Here is a 17,439-nt window from a genome sequence, read left to right on the forward strand (position 1 = left end):
AAATCGAGTAATCCAAAACTGTACAAACTAATTAAGATAGAGAGATCATAACAAGTTACCAAGGTGATGGTGGCAAAACAGGACAGTAAGGATTTTACAGATACAGAACAGTTTGGTGGGGTTACATGTAGCGTGAGATAAACCCAAGGCATAAACCCTTGATGGAGATGCATGTGTCCAAGAATGAGACTGATTCAGAAGAGTAGTCCATTGTAAGTCTGATGGTGGGATGAAACTTGTTGATATCATTGTGCAGTTGTTTTAGTGATTCCTTGCCATGAGTCCAAAGGAAGAAAATGTTGTTATGTATCTAGTGTATGGAGTTGTTTGGAGATCCTGTGCAGCGAAGAAGTCTTGCTCAAACTTGTGCATGAAAATATTGGCATATTGGGGTGCAAATTTGGTCCCCATGTCTGTTCCGTGAGTCTGGATGAGGAGCTGGCTGTTGAAGGTGAAGACGTTGTTTAAAGATTTTGTGAAGATCTGCAGCTCGGGAGCTCGTTGGATTCGTTGTTGGTCTGTTCGCCAAGCTGGTAGGTTTGTTGGCAGATGTTTCTAGGTGACATCATCAGTGCTGAGTTGCCTCCTGTGAAGTATTACTGTACTGTTCCACTTTGAATTGATGTGGCGCTGCCTGAACTATTTCCGGTTGTCCATTGCAGCAGTTTGTATACTGGGTCCGACCAATGTGCTTGTTGATGGAGCCCAAGGAAGATTACCATGCTTCCAGGAATTCCCTTGGTGTCCTTTGCTTAGCCTGTCCTAGTATTGGTGTGTTGTCCCAGCAAACTCATAGTTCTTGTTGTCAGTATGAAATGGATGAGTTATAAGATGGTGTCTGGAAATTGGCAATTGTTGGTGTTATTCATCTGTTGACACTTTACTGACTCTGTCTGATGCTTTTGATCACCTGAACAGACTTGTTACTCAGCCTGTAGACACTCCACTCATGCCACTTGCATGATCTTTTTATCTCTCTATCGATAAATTCTGTGCCTGTGTGCTTCTCTTCATTTCACCTGATGAAGGAGCAACGCTCTGAAAGCTTGTGATTTCAACTAAACCTGTTGGACCAAAACCTGGTGTCACATTTTCTATGTTGCTATGTTTCTAACTGGAAAGATGGGCAGATTGAAGAGGTACTTTTTCAGAGAGATAGTGGGGATGAAGAGACCATAAGTCATAGGAGCAGAAATTAGGCCATTCAGCCCATCAAGTCTGGTCCGCCATTCAAACAAGTCTGATAAGTTTCTCAATCTCATTCTCCTGCTTTCTCCCCATAACCCTTGATCCTCTTGATAATCAGGAATCTATCTATCTCGATCTTAAATACACTCAATAACCTGGCCCCCACAGCCTTCTGTGGCAGTGAATTCCATAGGTTCACCACTCTCTGGCTGAAGAAGTTTCATCTTATCTCCATTCTCAAAGGTCTTCCCTTTACTCTAAGGCTGTGCCCTCAGGTCGTAGTCTTTCCTACCTATGGAAACATCTTCCCAACATCCACTCTGTCCAGGGGAAGCTGGCTCTGTTCTCTTTAGAATAGAGAGGTTAAAGAAAGATTTAAAAGGAAGTTATAAATCATGATAAGGCAAATGAGAACCGACTGCTTCTAGTGGCAGATGGGTTGGACTTAAATATATTGACACAAGAATCAAAAACAATAAGGCTTTTTCTTTAAACACAGAAAGCTGTGGTGATCTGGAAAGCACTGCCTGAAAGAATGATGGAAACAGATTTCATAGTATCATTTAACTGGATGACATAATAGGTAAACAGTGACAGGAATTTAGAGAAAGAACAGGAGTGCAGCTAGGTAGTTAGACTTACTAAAGAGCCTGTAGATGCACAATGGACTTCCTGCTGTGCTCTATCGTTCTGTGATTCTCTGTATTTTCATTTATTAACAGAAGATGGTTAGATAGAAAACTGGTTAAAACTCACTTGGATGCCTGCCCCATATTAGCACCTCAAAAACGAGAATAGCTAACTTACCCCTCTCCTCAACTTGCTTCTCTCTGAAGCTGTTGATGATTTCAGGTTATGATACTATGAATACCAATTCCCTTCCATTACCCCATTATATACACGAGTCTAGAGAGTTTGGCTTTCTGACAGCTGGTGAGGTGGGGTGGGGTGGGGCAAGGAGACCAGCATTATGACAGAGTCTGGTTCTTCTTTCATTCAACATTCATGCACAATTGCTTCCCAGGAGCAGATATTGATGACAGCTCAAAACCCTGGCTGATTGGACAAAGGAAGAAAGGAAACAAAGCCAAATCATGAGGAGCATACATCAGGTGAAAGCAAAGGTCTTTTCCCCAGGGCAGGGGAAATCAAAACTACATGGCAAATTTTCAGCTGAGAGGAGAAAGATTCAAAAAGGGGGCAACTTTTTTCCAGACAGAGGGTGGTTTGCATGTGGAATGGAATGCCAGAGGAAGTGATAGATGGAGGTACAGTTACAACATTTAAAATACATTTTGAAAGGTGCATGAATACAAAATTTTTAGAGAGATATGGGCTAAATGCATGCAAGTGGGATTTGCTTAGTTTGGGAAACTTGCTCGGCATGGACAAGTTGGACTGAAGGGTCTGCTTCTGTGCTGTACGACTCTATAATAACTGCCATTTGCTGAATACACACAGGATTGGAACCTGCGGTCCTTTGAACTCTTTAGCTCTGCAGCGCAGTGTACCTGCTGAGTAATGAGACACACACCTGCTAAAACACAAACCTTTACACAGCGAGGCGCTGCAAAGTGGACTACACTGCCTAAAAGGTTCGTGGAAACAGATTCAGGAGTCGTGTTCTTTCCAAAGGGAAGTGGACAATTATTTGAATATTTATACTTTTAAAAATAATTATTAACAATAAAGAGGCTTGTATCTGCAATGTACAGCAGTTTTAAACACTGGCTGAAATGTTTATGAAATTTGAATCTTATGGAACTAATCTACACACTCAGCAGAACAGGTAAGTGTTTAAATACTAATATGCTATTGCTTAAACATCTCCAGAAAACATACACCAGTCCTCAATGGCTCAAATGGCAAAGGCATCACCCAACATGCCATTGCTCTTTACATATTCAGTGTGGCTACACAGGAGTGGCTCCAAATGGCAGCAGTCACCTGTAGAATCCAATATAAATATCACCTTCAGAGAGCACCAGTTAAAAGGTCCACTGGCACCATGGTAACCAATCAGACATTTAATGACAGGAGATCACCTCTGCAGTGATCTTATTCTGTCATCAGTCCACCTGACCCGCTGGAAGTTTTGGACTTGTTGTAAAACAATAATTAAATATCAGCTTTTAAAGAGGTCTCCCACGATGTTGTTCATACAGAGACAGAGAATGTACTGCTTTAGAATTGAAGTTATGAACTAAGTATGGTAGGGTAAGCAGTGCAAGTAACAAATCTTTTATTTATAGTAAATGATTACTACTACAAAGATATTGCAAATGAACATATAATTCACTGATTTTCCTTTGTAACACTGGAATATCAATCCCACTGCATGATAAATAAACTAGAAATGGTCCTGCATTAGCTAACTCATGAATAGTAAGGATGTTGTGTATTCAACTGAAAAATACAGCTTGCAGCTAGTTAATGAGGTGAAACATTATTCTAACATACGACTGATTCTGTATGATTTTACAATATGCCGCTGGATCAACTGGTTTCTCTCCCAACAAGCCCTACCTCTGCAGACAGCAGGTTTCCCATCCGTAGTTTCTCATCGAGTTCAGTGCGCTGTTTCATCATCTGATCCTTCTCATGCCGTAGGGTGGAAATCTCTTCCCGGATTTCCTGTTGGTCACAGGCACTGCCATTACGCAACTGCCCATTCTTCTCAGACAGCTCCTTCTCCAGAGATTCAATGCGGCTCGACACTCTCACAATGTCATTACTCAGTGCCTAAAGAAAGAATAATAGTAAAGAAAACTGACCAACACTCCAAGGTCTTGAAATAAATTGAAAGAAAGTCAGAATACTTTTTCTACAATCTTCTCATGTTAACAGTGAAAGGTAATGTCGGACAGACCACAAGGTTCCAGGTTTGGTCTCTGGTCTGTGTTTGGAAAGCTGACCTCATATAGATGATGATTATGGTGTCATAATGGGTTGAAAAATGGCGAGTCAGACAGTATTCCCACTACTGATCAGTTTGCACCCAACTCTGCTGTTGAGTGAATGCTGAGCACAAGGTTCAGCAGGCTCACAGTTTAATGCCCCATTGAAATTCATTCTCTATGCTTACATATACAGTACTGTATATATGAGGTCAGAAAGTGCTGCTGACAATAGTAGAACGATATATTCAGTCAGTTGCTTTAGGAGAGGATGGGAGAAAAATTGCAGAAAAACAACTTGAACAAGTCGTCTCTGCACTTGAAATGTAGTCCATTACTCTCTAATCTGATTGGCCTTCAAATTTAACTCTGAAGCAAATAGGATCCCCATTTTTTTCCTTTCATAAGGTGGTCTTGACTCCAGTGTTCCTTCATCCTTCTGAAAAGTGCTCACTTAGGCTCTAATCTGATGCAATGTTGGAGTTGCTACCTCTCAATCACTCATTCTGTAGAAGGAATTTCTCACCTGACTGGACCGCAGCCTCTTGCTCTCCAGCCCATTCTTCTCCTGCAGCAAGGCCTCCTTCTTTTCTACAATGATCTCGCGTTTGTTCAGCTCCTCTTCCAGGTCATCCAGAGCCTTCCGTTGTTCAAGAACCTTCTCAATCTCAGTGTCTAACCACCTCTTCTGCTCTTCAATTTTCTACAAGAAAAGTTGATCATCAATACATGTGTCACAGCAAAGGGCTCAGAAAGGAGCTTTTCCCTCCTAAAATAATCATGGGTCATGAAAGTCTGTGAGTGTTTTCACGCACTCTCACATTCATCAGTAGTTAAGCACAATGCACTTCCAGCCTCTGATGTGAGCAGCTGCATGCTTGGCAGGGACCACTGTCTATCACAAACATGGCTCTTCCCACAGCCTGCCAAATTACAAGGGGCTGCAATAGGAGGTTAGAATATCCTTAGCTCTACATTTAATTTGAAGGTGTTCCTGTTATTTCACCACAGTTGCCAACCTTTTGATGATCTACCCTTACGTTGTGTTTTGTAAGCTGCCGTCAAAATGCTTTATCAATTATGTTCTCATTAAGTGTCATGGGACATTTTGTTACACCAGATACTATATAAATGCAAGATGGTGTTGTTGTCACACAGGCAGGGAGTTTCCTCACTATGGCCTGGTTCTGCTGGATAGTTGGGAGGAGGCACATCAATCTCTCCTAACAGCTGTGGAGCCCACCTGGTGGTCCAGCACTTAGTTCTTATTGCTGTGGATGAAATCCTGCCACCTTTGTGACTGGCATGACAGGGGAAGTAGAACACTAGCAAAAAAGTCCTATTAGAACAAAGTAGCGTGCCCTTTACCCCCACCACCCCTCGATCTTTGGCAGCTACAAAACAAATGCCCTGTCCATGTTCCTCACTCACTTAAAGCAGATGCTCGAGACATTCCCATCGAGGTATGTGTGTCCACTAGTGTTATACAAAAGAGGAAATGTCCCTCAATCATGGATACACCACAAGATTCAAAGCTGGTGTCAATTCCCATCCAATCTTCAAGGCTGTGATGTGCTTATAGGTACATAAATCATTCAACTGTACTTGCTCTTAATGGGGCTCAAGCAGTCCTTCATTGGCTTATGCAATTGTCATTTGTAACGTCTAATCATAAAATGTAAAGATAAGTACAATTTTTCAGATTAGATTAGATTCCCTACAGTGTGGAAACAGGCCCTTCGGGCCAACAAGTCCACACCGATCCTCTAAAGAGTAACCCACCCAGACCCATTCCCCTACATTTACTCCGGACTAATGTACCTAACAATATGGGCAATTTAGCATAACCTATTCACTTAACCTGCACATCTTTGGATTGTGGGAGGAAACCCATGCAGACACAGGGAGAATGTGCAAACTCCACACAGACAGTTGCCCAAGGCAGGAATCGAACCCGGGTCCCTGGCGCTGTGAGGCAGCTGTGCTAGCTACTGTGCCACCGTGCCGCCCTATTGTTTCTGACTTAGTCCTTACCCAATGTCTGCACACATGCATTTTCCAACAAACATCAGAAATCAAAATCCTGGCCTTTACATAGAGGTGTCAATTGGAGTACACATTGCTCTGCAGAGAAAGGAAAGAGAATCTGCGACTATCCTGGAACTTGTGACTCAAATCAACGGAAGGAAGTGCATTGCCCTGAATTTTGTTAAGTTCTATTGAGCATAACAAATAGGTAACATCTTGACCAGCTGTTGAATTTAATTTTTCAGTCCGTTCACTGGTAACTTTCTTAGGTGCTTGTGTGCAAAATTAGTAATAGTCATAGAGCCACAGTCATAATATGTCAGATCTCAGTAAAACATACAAACAAAATAAAAATCCACCTTACTCACTATTGTAGATGTACAAAAAAATAGTATGGTTACTCTTTTAAAAACAACACTTAGCTGTTCGCCTGCTGTGAGGAGCTCCCCATACTGAGGTTTCTCTGAGCCCAGCTGTGAATTTCACTGTTTATTTTTCTTAGACTGAAATGATGTCCAGAGATGCTTGTAACTACATACCATAGGCAGTCAGCTGTGCAAGTTCACTGCCTGGTCAGTCAACTATAGGAATCATGTTGTGAAACTTGAAAGGGTTCAGAAAAGATTTACAAGGGTGTTACCAGGGTTGGAGGATTTGAGCTATAGGGACAGTCTGAATAGGCAGAAGCAGTTTTCCTTTGACCGCGAGAGGCTGAGGGGTGACCTTATAGAGGTTTATAAAATCATAAGGGGCATAGATAGGGTGAATAGTCAAGGTCTTTGCCACAGGGTAAGGGTGTCCAAAACTAGAGGGCATAGGTTTACAGTGAGAGGGGAAAGATTTACAAGGGACCTGTGGGCAATGCTTTCATGCAGGGGGTGTGCATGTATGAAATGAGCTGCCAGAGGAAGTGGTGGAGGCTGGTACAATTGCAACATTTAAAAGGCATCTGGATGGGTATATGAATAGGAAGTGTTTAGAGGGAGATGCACCAAATGCTGGAATGGGACTAGATTAATTCAGGATATCTGGTCAGCATGGACGAGTTTGACTGAAGGGTCTCTTTCTGTACTATATATCTCTGTGACTCTATGTCAAAAAAAACAGGTGAGAGGAAAGTAATTGTCAAATATTAAAACAACCCTTTAATTAGCAGTAAAATATACATTCATGGAAGTTCATAAATTGGCACAGGAGGTATTTGGCCCATAATGGACAGAACTAAGAAACAAATAATCTAATCATTTGAAAATAAAATTTTGTTGATGAAATTGAACTGCTCCAGTCAATATTCAGATGCTAACCACCGAGTTGCTCCAGGCATGTTATCACATTACCTGCTGCTCTTCGAGGCTGACTACAGACCCATTGCTGCCACTTCTCCTCTTTCTTTGGAAAGCTGCAATCTCTTCGGTTTTAATCTTGAGAATTTGTTGCTGCTGCTTATGCTTTATTTCAAGCTCCTGCATACAGAAGGGGGGAAAATGAGCTCATCATTACACTTGGGGGCATCCACAATTTATTACGTATTCACATATCCTATCTCTAGTCATTACATATACAGTAAACTGGATGAGCCAAATATCTCAGGATTACACATTTCATCTCATCTGACATTGAGCCTAACTCTGAAGTTCAACCAGTGAGAACGTGTTTTCAGGTTCCTGGCTGTTAGTTGAGTTTTGCAATTCATTGTCACCTGTTTCTATTAAGGAATGTTGCGATCCTGAAATCTACTGGACTAGCAAACACTGTTGACAAAATAGCTGTTGTGCACTTCTGGAGTGTGAGGAAAATCCCACCCAAATTAGCATCAATGCTCTGCAGGCATTTGACTAGGATCCCCAATTTCTTGCGTATGCAATGCTGGCAGGAAGGTAGGGAGTTATTAGCAATTCATCACCATCAAATATTCAGGTGCAATGAAACGTAGTTGTCACACACAGTCCTCAGCTTTTGTTCAATGGGGTGCTCTTTATCCAGCATTCATAGTGGCAGGGAAACTCCTCTCTCCTTTAAGCAGATGTAAAATGTAGGCATCCAATTGCAGAGATAGTGCAGTTTCTCTGCCTCTAGGGACGCTGGATAAAAAACACTCTGCTCATAAAAGTCTTTTATTATGTGCTGCACCTTGTGTTTACTCGCCCGTCTTAATCCTGATATTGTAACTCAGTACCAGAAATATCAAACTGAACAGAAAAGACCTAAAAGAAATACGCACCATGTCCAAGTATTTATTTTGGACTAGCAATTTAGTAGATCATTAAACTGTAAACTGACTTGATGTACTCAAGGTTGGTGCAAATAACTGTGACTTCAAGGTGCAGTTTGTATCTCTTACAATGGAAGTTAATTACAATTGCCAGGAAGTTTTTTTTTTAATAGTTGCCTCTTTGAGTGGGTTTCACTGTTCATTGGGTTTAATGTTTCAATGAAGAAAAAGGCTAAATTCTAAAATGTAAAACATACTTCAGCCTGTGCAATCGCAACTTGTAGCAAATAGTACCTTCACTCGATGTTTTCCTTTCTGCATTTCTGTCTCAAGTCGCCTTTTCTGATCCATTTCCTCTTTCAGCTTTTTCTGCAAAAGTGCTTGTTGCTGCTTCATCAGCTGTACATTTCTCTCCATCTCATGGATTCGCCGCTCACTCTGCGATGACAGTGAAACCAGTTGCTCTGTATCCCGCTTCTTTTGCCTGAGTACCTGGAAATGAAATGCATGTCAAGATTAGCAGCAGCTGAAATCTAGATTTACGATATATAAAAACACAGCCGCTTCTAGCAGGTACAGATGGGAGAATCCATTACACAATATTCACAGGACAGAAACAGGTCATTCAATCAATGGGACTGTGCCAGTATTAAAGCTCCATGTAAGCTCCCTTCCATCCTTTTCATTTAATCCATCAATATCATCCTCCTATCCCTTTCACCCTCATCTAGCTCCCCCTTAAACACATCAAAGCTATTTAACTCAACTATCTTTATTGTAGCATGTTCCACACTGTAGTCACCCTCCAACTATAGAATTTTCTCTAGAGTCCCATACTGAATATATTTATGGCGACCATATGCTTTTGTTTTTTAGTTCTGATCTTACAAGTATAAAATATTTTCCACATTTAACCCATCAAAACGTTTCAGTCTTAATTACCTTTATCAACTTTTAGTCTTGAATGGGTATATGAATAGGAGGGATAGGGGCTGGGTGCTGGCAGGTAGGACTAGATTGGGTTGGGATATCTGGTCGGCATGGACGGGTTGCACTCAAGGGTCTGTTTCAATGCTGTACATGTCTATGACTCGATAAATGAGCCTCAACCTGTTCAACTTTTGATAATTATTTTCATATCATGTTAGCAAACTGAATCTTTCACCTTCTGCGCCCCTCCATCCTTCCCATAATAGAGACCAGAGCTGTTCAGTGTTACAAGAATAGTCCTATCAAGATTCTACGCAAGTTTAACATAAATTCTTTGATTGAAAAAATAGCTGTACAATAATATTTTGCTTGCAATTGTAAGTGCAAAATCAAATTACACATAGATTCTCATTCTGCAAGAGCAGCTGTATCTCCTTTTCCATCTTTTGGTGTCATTTTTCTACAGGTACAAACCACCTTTGTGCCCCACCTTGTACGAGTGTAATGTGTTCCCATTATACAACTGCTGCGTATGTACTTTCCACTCAATCTAGGAATTCCATACTCAATAATCCAACATATCTGTCTGTCAAATCAAACTTGCGGCAGCACATTTAAATGAGTCAAACATGGAAATTTTACAACTATAATTGAATATTAAAAGTGACAACCTGGGTTTTTCAGGAGTATAGAATTAGATGGGGCACAAAAAATAACTAAGAGGCAACCATGTACTAGATTGCTATTCAAAGATATACTGCTGAAAAGAGACACGGTACCAAAGGTTTTTGGTTTGCACCCATAGGACAAGTGCAAGAACACCAAATTTCAGATAATCAGGGGGTGGCACGGTGTCTCAGTGGTTAGCACTGCTGCCTCACAGCACCAGGGTCCCAGGTTCGATTCCAGCCTCAGGTGACTGTCTGTGTGGAGTTTGCACATTCTCCCCGTGTCTGCGTGGGTTTCCTCCAGGTGCTCCGGTTTCCTCCCACAGTCCAAAGATGTGCAGGTCAGGTGAATTGGCCATGCTAAATTGCCCATAGTGTTAGGTGCATTAGTCAGAGGGGAATGGTTCTGGGTGGGTTACTCTTCGAAGGGTCGGTGTGGACTTGTTGGACCAAAGGGCCTGTTTCTACACTGTAGGGAATCTAAACTAATCTCTAAAGTTGAAAGTTACAGTACATGAGAAAAGAGTAGTGTCAACTGACAAGTGGATTCTGATTGGCCAAGGTCTTGCTACACTAACGACCAATTTAAGGTAATCGGTTGACCTAATCGTATGCCTTACTTCTATTTGCCAGAAGTGATATATATTCATATAGAGGGACAAGTTCTCAGCAAACAAAAGGAATACTTTCAAAACTTGTACTTTTATGAATTATCTGGGAGCCTAGGGAGCTTAAAGTCCTTTATGCTTTGTCTATGACGATGGCTCATCAATCCATCAGTATCACTTTTGTTTGGAATACATTGTAACTGTTTGAAATGTAACATTCTTGCATTTGTCCTAACGAGTGCTGGACTGAAAACTTCACCAACATACCCCCTCTTCTCAGCAACACTGAAGTCTTGTACCACAAAGCAACTGTTTACAAAGATATATACCAGATTGGTACCCTGAAATAAATATTTTGAACCTGGCACATGTTGTGCCCTTTTGTTTTAAATAGTGGCCCAATAACACAGCATATTTTTCACCATGGTCCATCAGAATTGGTACTTCCAGATCTTTACTCTTTCACTGTTTAGTTTAGCCATCTCACCAGAAGGTATTTGCAGCCACATCACCTCACATACCTGAACTTTACTTTGTGCTGCAACAATTTTTTTGTGATACTCCTGAAGTTTTGCCCTTTCCACGGGGTCCCTGGGTTCTTTCTCCTCAAAGTCCTGGAGCTGTTTCTGAGCCTCTGTCAGCTCCGCTCTTGCCTGCTCCGCCTCCTGCTCCAACTCTTGAATCTTCTGGAAGTACTGTTTATTCATCGCTTGGGCATCTCTCCCTAGCCATTCAAACATAAGCTAGTTTAGCTAAAGAGGTATGGAGTCACTAACAGAAAACAAAAGGTCAGAACCTACATATTCTGTCACAGTTTTATTTTCTCACTCACTCAAGGAACATAAGTGGCATGGACGTTCAGTGGTTAGCACTACAGCCTCACAGCACCAGAGACCTGAGTTCAATTCTGGCCTCAGGCGACTGTAAGTATGGAGTTTGCACATCCTCCCTGTGTCTGCATGGGTTTCCTCTGGGTGGTCCAGTTTCCTCCCACAGTCCAAAAGCTAGGTGCACTGGCCATGCTAAATTGCCCATAGTGACCAGGGATGTGTAGGCTAGGTGGATTAGCCATGGGAAATGCAGGTTTAAGGGATGGGGTGGGTTTGAGTGGAATACTCTTTGGAGAGTTGGTGTGGATATGATGGGTCGAATGGCCTATTTTCACACTATAGGGATTTTAACTTGGTCCAATTGCAAAAGGTGATTTGAGGCTCTTTTTAATTGAAATGGCAGCATTAAAGCTGCAAAAGGCAATTTCACTTAACAAATGCAATCTGTTATTGTGAAATAATCAAATAGAATTTGCAGTTTACACATAAAAATGGCAAAATGAAAATTCAAATGTGTTTTTACATGATTATGTTAATTCACTGTCAGATTGTAAACTTGCTTTTGTGACTGCACAATGTTTCTGTTAAAATGTGGACACAGGTGTTCACACTGGAAAAAATTCAACACAAAAAAAGTGACTGAAAAACTGCAAAAGTACATTATTTGGTGCAAATAGAAGGTTCAAACACATAAATTTAAATATATTACAGATATAGATATGCTTGTTTATTATAGAGTCAAATGTGTCATAACACTTCTGCACTTAACTGTCTCTTCCATGTAATGCTATTTCGACTTTCAAACACATGAATTGAATTTTGATGCTGATGAAATACCTCACCAAATGAAAACACTATTCTGCCGATGTCGGCCTAACCCTAACACTATCGCAACCTGAAATTAAAAGAAAATTTGGGGCGGCACGGTGGCACAGTGGTTAGCACTGCTGCCTCACAGCGCCAGAGACCCGGGTTCAATTCCCGACTCAGGAGACTGACTGTGTGGAGTTTGCACATTCTCCCCGTGTCTGCGTGGGTTTCCTCCGGGTGCTCCGGTTTCCTCCCACAGTCCGAAGATGTGCAGGTTCAGGTGAATTGGCCATGCTAAATTGCCCGTAGTGTTAGGTAAGGGGTAAATGTAGGGGTATGGGTGGGTTGCGCTTTGGCGGGGCGGTGTGGACTTGTTGGGCCGAAGGGCCTGTTTCCACACTGTAAGTAATCTAATCTAATCTAATCTAAAAAAAAATTACTGGAGAAATTCAGCAGGTTTGGCAGCATCTGTGCAGAGGAAGCAGAATTCACATTTCGAGTCTGGTATGATGCTTGTTCACAACGCTCAGTTCCGTTCTGAACTTCAGTGCATGCGTGAACACCTGGAATGGCTGTGGAGAGTCAGCTAAGCAATAGTTGAGCGGGCACTCCTGGACGCGGTAGGCCCAGGGCAGGGTCACTTTCGACAGTGGTGAGACATTGATTGCTGCAGTATTGGTGCCCAAAGCTGGGACTTCTAGCTCTTGGCTTTGAACGTGGACCTTGCCGAAGTCCTGGAACTGTGTTTGGGACCCTGGCTCATGAAGACGGATGTTACTTAAGTACTTTCCTTTTATTCTTATTCTCAAAGTGGCGCCGAGAAGCGAAGGGAACATTTTTCACCATTTATGCGAAAATAAATCACTCATTCATTGGTCTTGAAACATTAACTGTTTCTCTCCCAACAGACACTGCCAAAATTGCTGAGTTTCTCCAGCATTTTCTCCTTTCATTTTGAATTACCTCACACCAGTAATTTTGACAGTTAGAAACAGTCTATGAGCTAGCATTTAATGTTTTTTCAAAATTAACCCCATATACCTGTTTTGATGAGTTCTTTGATCAATTCTTCCTTCATGCGGATATTGATGGCCAGTTCCCGCATCTTGTGCTGTGCTTGGACGAGTCTCCACTCAGAGTTGTTCATCTTGGGATGGTACACAGGGGAAACTTCCTTGAATTCAGAGAATGGCAGTGAGTGGGCCCCATCCTGGTCACACCTTCTGTGGGGAGCTGAATAACATTAATATGGTCAGCCGTCAGGTTCTTTAATCTCAGTCTATCAAAAAAAGGGAAGCAAAACAGCTAACAGCAGCCATATATTAAGGACCGACATATAAGAGGTAAGTTTATAAACTTTATAATTCCAAGGAGAATCTATTTGCTCCTGTTAGAATTTGTGCTTCAAGAAAGAATCTGAAATTATGTTTCATTTTTTTGAGAGGACTGCCCCAGATTGTGCTGGGGCATTCATGATTTAGTTACCGTTGTGACATATAGAATCAGGCTCGTGGGACCTGAACAGTTGCACCACAGTGAGATTGCCAGAGAAGCCCAAGTACTCTTGATCCCATTACTTATAGTCATAGACATATACAGCACAGAAACAGATTGCAGTTTTGACAGTTAGAAACAGGTTAATATAGACAATTGCTCACTCGAACATGGGTCCAATTCTGTAGTCTATCACTTGCTTCCCCAGCTAACATTGTACAGAGGCAACTAATTCTATGGAGAATCTCTATAGAGAAGGCAAGATTAAAGTGATTGTTGATATAGGTTAGACTCAACACTCTTTGTAACAACCAGCTTAAATTCAGCATCAGTGTTTGAGATCATGTGTAGATACAGATTACAGAATGACCTAGTAGATAAATGGAAAAAAATAAACTAAAGGAGGAACATAACTTTCATAAAAGGTGCATGCAGACATCATGGATGTTCTGCATTTCCCCAGAAAGTGACATGCTCTGCTAATTTCAATGCAGAATTCCAGGCATCACTGCACTGTAGAGTTACCACGTAAGGGCAAGTGTGAGATAACGAAGGCAAATTAGAGAAACCTCTTCATGGTGATTGGGGCATTTAATGATAAGCAGAAGAGAGCCAGGGTCTGTACAAATAATAAGCAAAGGAGTGTTAACAATCAGAGAAGTCAAGTGTGAAATAAGTGCTTCAACAAGAAGAAACACAGAACATATCTGAATAAAGTTTGACATGAGTAAGCCCATACCAGATGAAGGTCTTTGAGACATGGCCCGGTCAAGGATTAAGGATAGAAACCTATGTTTAATTATCAATCTGACTTAGTTATAATACACCCACAAGCCTTCTTAGTTATCGTCCATCATTTTACCTGAAGCACGAACAGCTTCAGGATATACCTGAGAACAATTAGGAGCAAGAGCCTTGGATTGAACAGACTGATCACTAATATACAGCCAGCATAACAGTCAGTTCATGAGAGCTGCATACATTTCGTTTCTTCACTTTGCAGACTGCTTGAATCACTGTCTCGGAGCTGGTTAAGGTTGTTTCTGCTTTTCACTGTGCTGATCATTCCAGGCATATCTCTTTTTGTCCAGGTCCGATTGATCTGATATCTGTCAAGGGACAAGAGATTAATTTTCAGTCATGAAAACAGTGCAAAATATTTTAATGTTTTCAGAAGAATGTTACACAGGTCATTACAAAATTGTTGAGCACTGCCTGCCTGTTTAGTCTTGGTACTGGTATTTATTTCTTGATATCAATTTCTTTAGGTAACTTCTAGCTTTTTCATGTTAAGCAAGTTTTCAATTGGAAGAACAAAAATGTAAACCATATGACGGGCTTGTTTTATTTTGGTTAAAGTATTGTGGGCGGCACGGTGGTTAGCACTGCTGCCTCACAGCGCCAGAGACCCGGGTTCAATTCCCGACTCAGGCGACTGACTGTGTGGAGTTTGCACATTCTCCCCGTGTCTGCGTGGGTTTTCTCCGGGTGCTCCGGTTTCCTCCCACAGTCTAAAGATGTGCAAGTCAGGTGAATTGGCCATGCTAAATTGCCCATAGTGCTAGGTAAAGGGGTAAATGTAGGGGAATGGGTGGCTTGCGCTTCGGCGGGTCGGTGTGGACTTGTTGGGCCGAAGGGCCTGTTTCCACACTGTAAGTAAGTAAGTAAGTAAAAGTAAGTAAGTAAGTAAGTAAAGTATTCCAAAGATTTAATTGACAGATTAACAGTGTAAAACTATACCAAAATTAGGAAGCAGTAACTATGAAATGAAATAATTAAAACTGAAATAAAATAAAGAACTGTGGATGAAGGAGACCTAAACAAAAACAGAAATTGCTGGAGAAACTTCTGAAGGAGAGTCACTGGACATGAAACAGTTAACTCGGCTTTCTCTCCACAGATGCTGCCAGCCTTGCTGAGTTTCTCCAAAAAAACGTTTCGGATTTTGTTGCATTAAAAGTGCAGTTACTTTTAAGAGACTTGGGAAAAATCAAATGGTATTTTGTAATGGATAACAGCTTAGTATCAAGTACGAGGGCTGATCAAAAGGTATAAAGTGCAGATATCAGGACACATACCTTTGAATTCAAAGAACTGGCCAGGAAGCACACCAAGCCCAGAACCATAAGTGTATTGAATTTTCCAGCTAAATCTTACAAGGTTTTATCATAAGAACATGATTAATAAATTGACGTGCATTCAAGGTTGTGAACCCTCACATTTTGTGGAAAAGATTGTAGGCAAGAACTCAGACATTAAATGAATGTCAGTTTTGAGTCATAGAGGTCTACAGCACAGTAAGAGACCCTTCAACCCATCAAGTCTGCACAGGTAAAATAACAACCTAATTATTCTATTCTCAGTTTCCAGCACTTGGCACTTTGCCTTGAATGCCTTGCCATCGCAAATGGACATCTAAATAATTCTTAAATGTTCTGAAAGTTTCTGTCTCTACCACTCTTACAGGCAATGAGTTCCAGATTCCCACCCTGAAACATATTTTTCTCATATCCTCTCTAAACCTCCTGCCCCTTAAAGCAATGTCCTTGGTCATTGATCCCTCCTCAAAGGTAAAAAGTTTCTGCTTATCTGCTATATCTGTGCCCCTCATAATTATATATAGCTCACTCATGTACTCACGTAATCCTTTCTGCTGAAAGGAAAACAACTCCAGTCTGTCTGATCTCTCTTCATAACTTAAACTCTCCAGTCCAGGCAACATCCTGGTAAATCTCCTCTGCACCCTTTCCAGTGTAGTCATATCCCTCTTCTGAGGTAGATTCCAGAACTAGACACAATACACTAGCTGTGGCATAACTAACTTTTTGTACAGTTCCAGCATTAGTTATCTGCTCTTAAGCTCTCTGCTTTGGCTGATAAAGGATATTATCCCATGCACCTTCCTAATTATTTTATCTACTTGTCCCATTATCTTATAGGACCAAAGGACATGTACACCAAGGCCCCTTTGATCCTCTGTGTGTCCCAGGATACTACTGTACTTTGTTTGTCCTGCATCACCTCACACTTGTCTGGACTGGATTCCACCTGCTACTGATCAGCCCATCCACATCCTTCTGTAATCTAAGGCAATCCTCTTCACTATTTACTACTCCACCAATTTTCAAATCTGAAGTTATGTTTACCTGGTTTTTCCTAGACTCCCACAAAAATCATCCTCCTCATCATCAGATCGCAACACAGTTGATCCACCATCTTTGTTGCAGTCTCTGTAAAACACAGAATGCCTGTCCTCCATGCTTTGCTGCAGGCACTGACTGTGGCTATGAAATGCAATACTTGCATGTTCTGTGGAAGAAGCATTTGCAGACATCTATTGATAAAAGAGAGGAACATAATTTGCAGTCAGTTGAGTTTATAAACAAACAGGAATAAGATTGTGAAGTGACACATAGCACAGACAGCTTGAGACCAGTGTCTGAATTAAAGCCAGAACTACAGTACGGATGTTTGATGCTGAATTTTCATCAAAAGAAAGCTCAAAAATAAAGTCAACTAATCAAGGTCTGCTGTAATAATCTGAAATGGCACATGTTGATGATTCTGTGGGTAAATACATCACTTTGTAGACTAAAAATCAGAATGGTACACTTGTCTGTGTTGAGTTGTGTTGTAGACTTTGAGTCACAATTTCCAACTAATGACCACCTACTGTACAGTGCATGTCTGTGAAAATCAAATGAGGTTCTGGTTAGGCTTAGCTGTGTAATACTGCACTGGCAAAACAATTTACTTGATTTTAGCATCCAATTA

The 17,439-nt window shown here is 41.2% G+C and overlaps 2 protein-coding genes across 3 annotated transcripts in view; one reads left to right on the forward strand and one right to left on the reverse strand.

Moving 5' to 3' along the window:
* The window catches only part of kif7 (kinesin family member 7), a 48,714-nt gene that overhangs the window by 11,274 nt on the left and 20,001 nt on the right, over positions 1–17,439 (reverse strand). For both annotated transcript variants that reach the window (XR_015753851.1, XM_087981467.1), the window contains exons 7-14: positions 16,812–16,999; positions 14,647–14,774; positions 13,213–13,404; positions 11,053–11,255; positions 8,620–8,817; positions 7,451–7,576; positions 4,612–4,788; positions 3,715–3,930 (exon numbers count right to left, since the gene is read on the reverse strand). Coding sequence is in view for 1 of the 2 variants with exons in the window: in XM_087981467.1 (XP_087837593.1) it covers positions 3,715–3,930; positions 4,612–4,788; positions 7,451–7,576; positions 8,620–8,817; positions 11,053–11,255; positions 13,213–13,404; positions 14,647–14,774; positions 16,812–16,999 (1,428 nt within the window). In the remaining variant the exon portion in view is untranslated. The remainder of the gene's footprint in view (positions 1–3,714; positions 3,931–4,611; positions 4,789–7,450; positions 7,577–8,619; positions 8,818–11,052; positions 11,256–13,212; positions 13,405–14,646; positions 14,775–16,811; positions 17,000–17,439) is intronic.
* LOC122540949 (UDP-glucuronosyltransferase 2C1-like) overlaps positions 1–17,439 on the forward strand; it is a 32,839-nt gene that overhangs the window by 10,486 nt on the left and 4,914 nt on the right. The gene's annotated exons all lie outside the window — the stretch shown is intronic.

The sequence above is a fragment of the Chiloscyllium plagiosum genome, unplaced genomic scaffold, assembly GCF_037043375.1.
Source record: "Chiloscyllium plagiosum isolate Xiang-an unplaced genomic scaffold, Cpla_swu_hap1 HiC_scaffold_39, whole genome shotgun sequence".
In the NCBI taxonomy this organism is placed as follows: Eukaryota; Metazoa; Chordata; class Chondrichthyes; order Orectolobiformes; family Hemiscylliidae; genus Chiloscyllium; species Chiloscyllium plagiosum.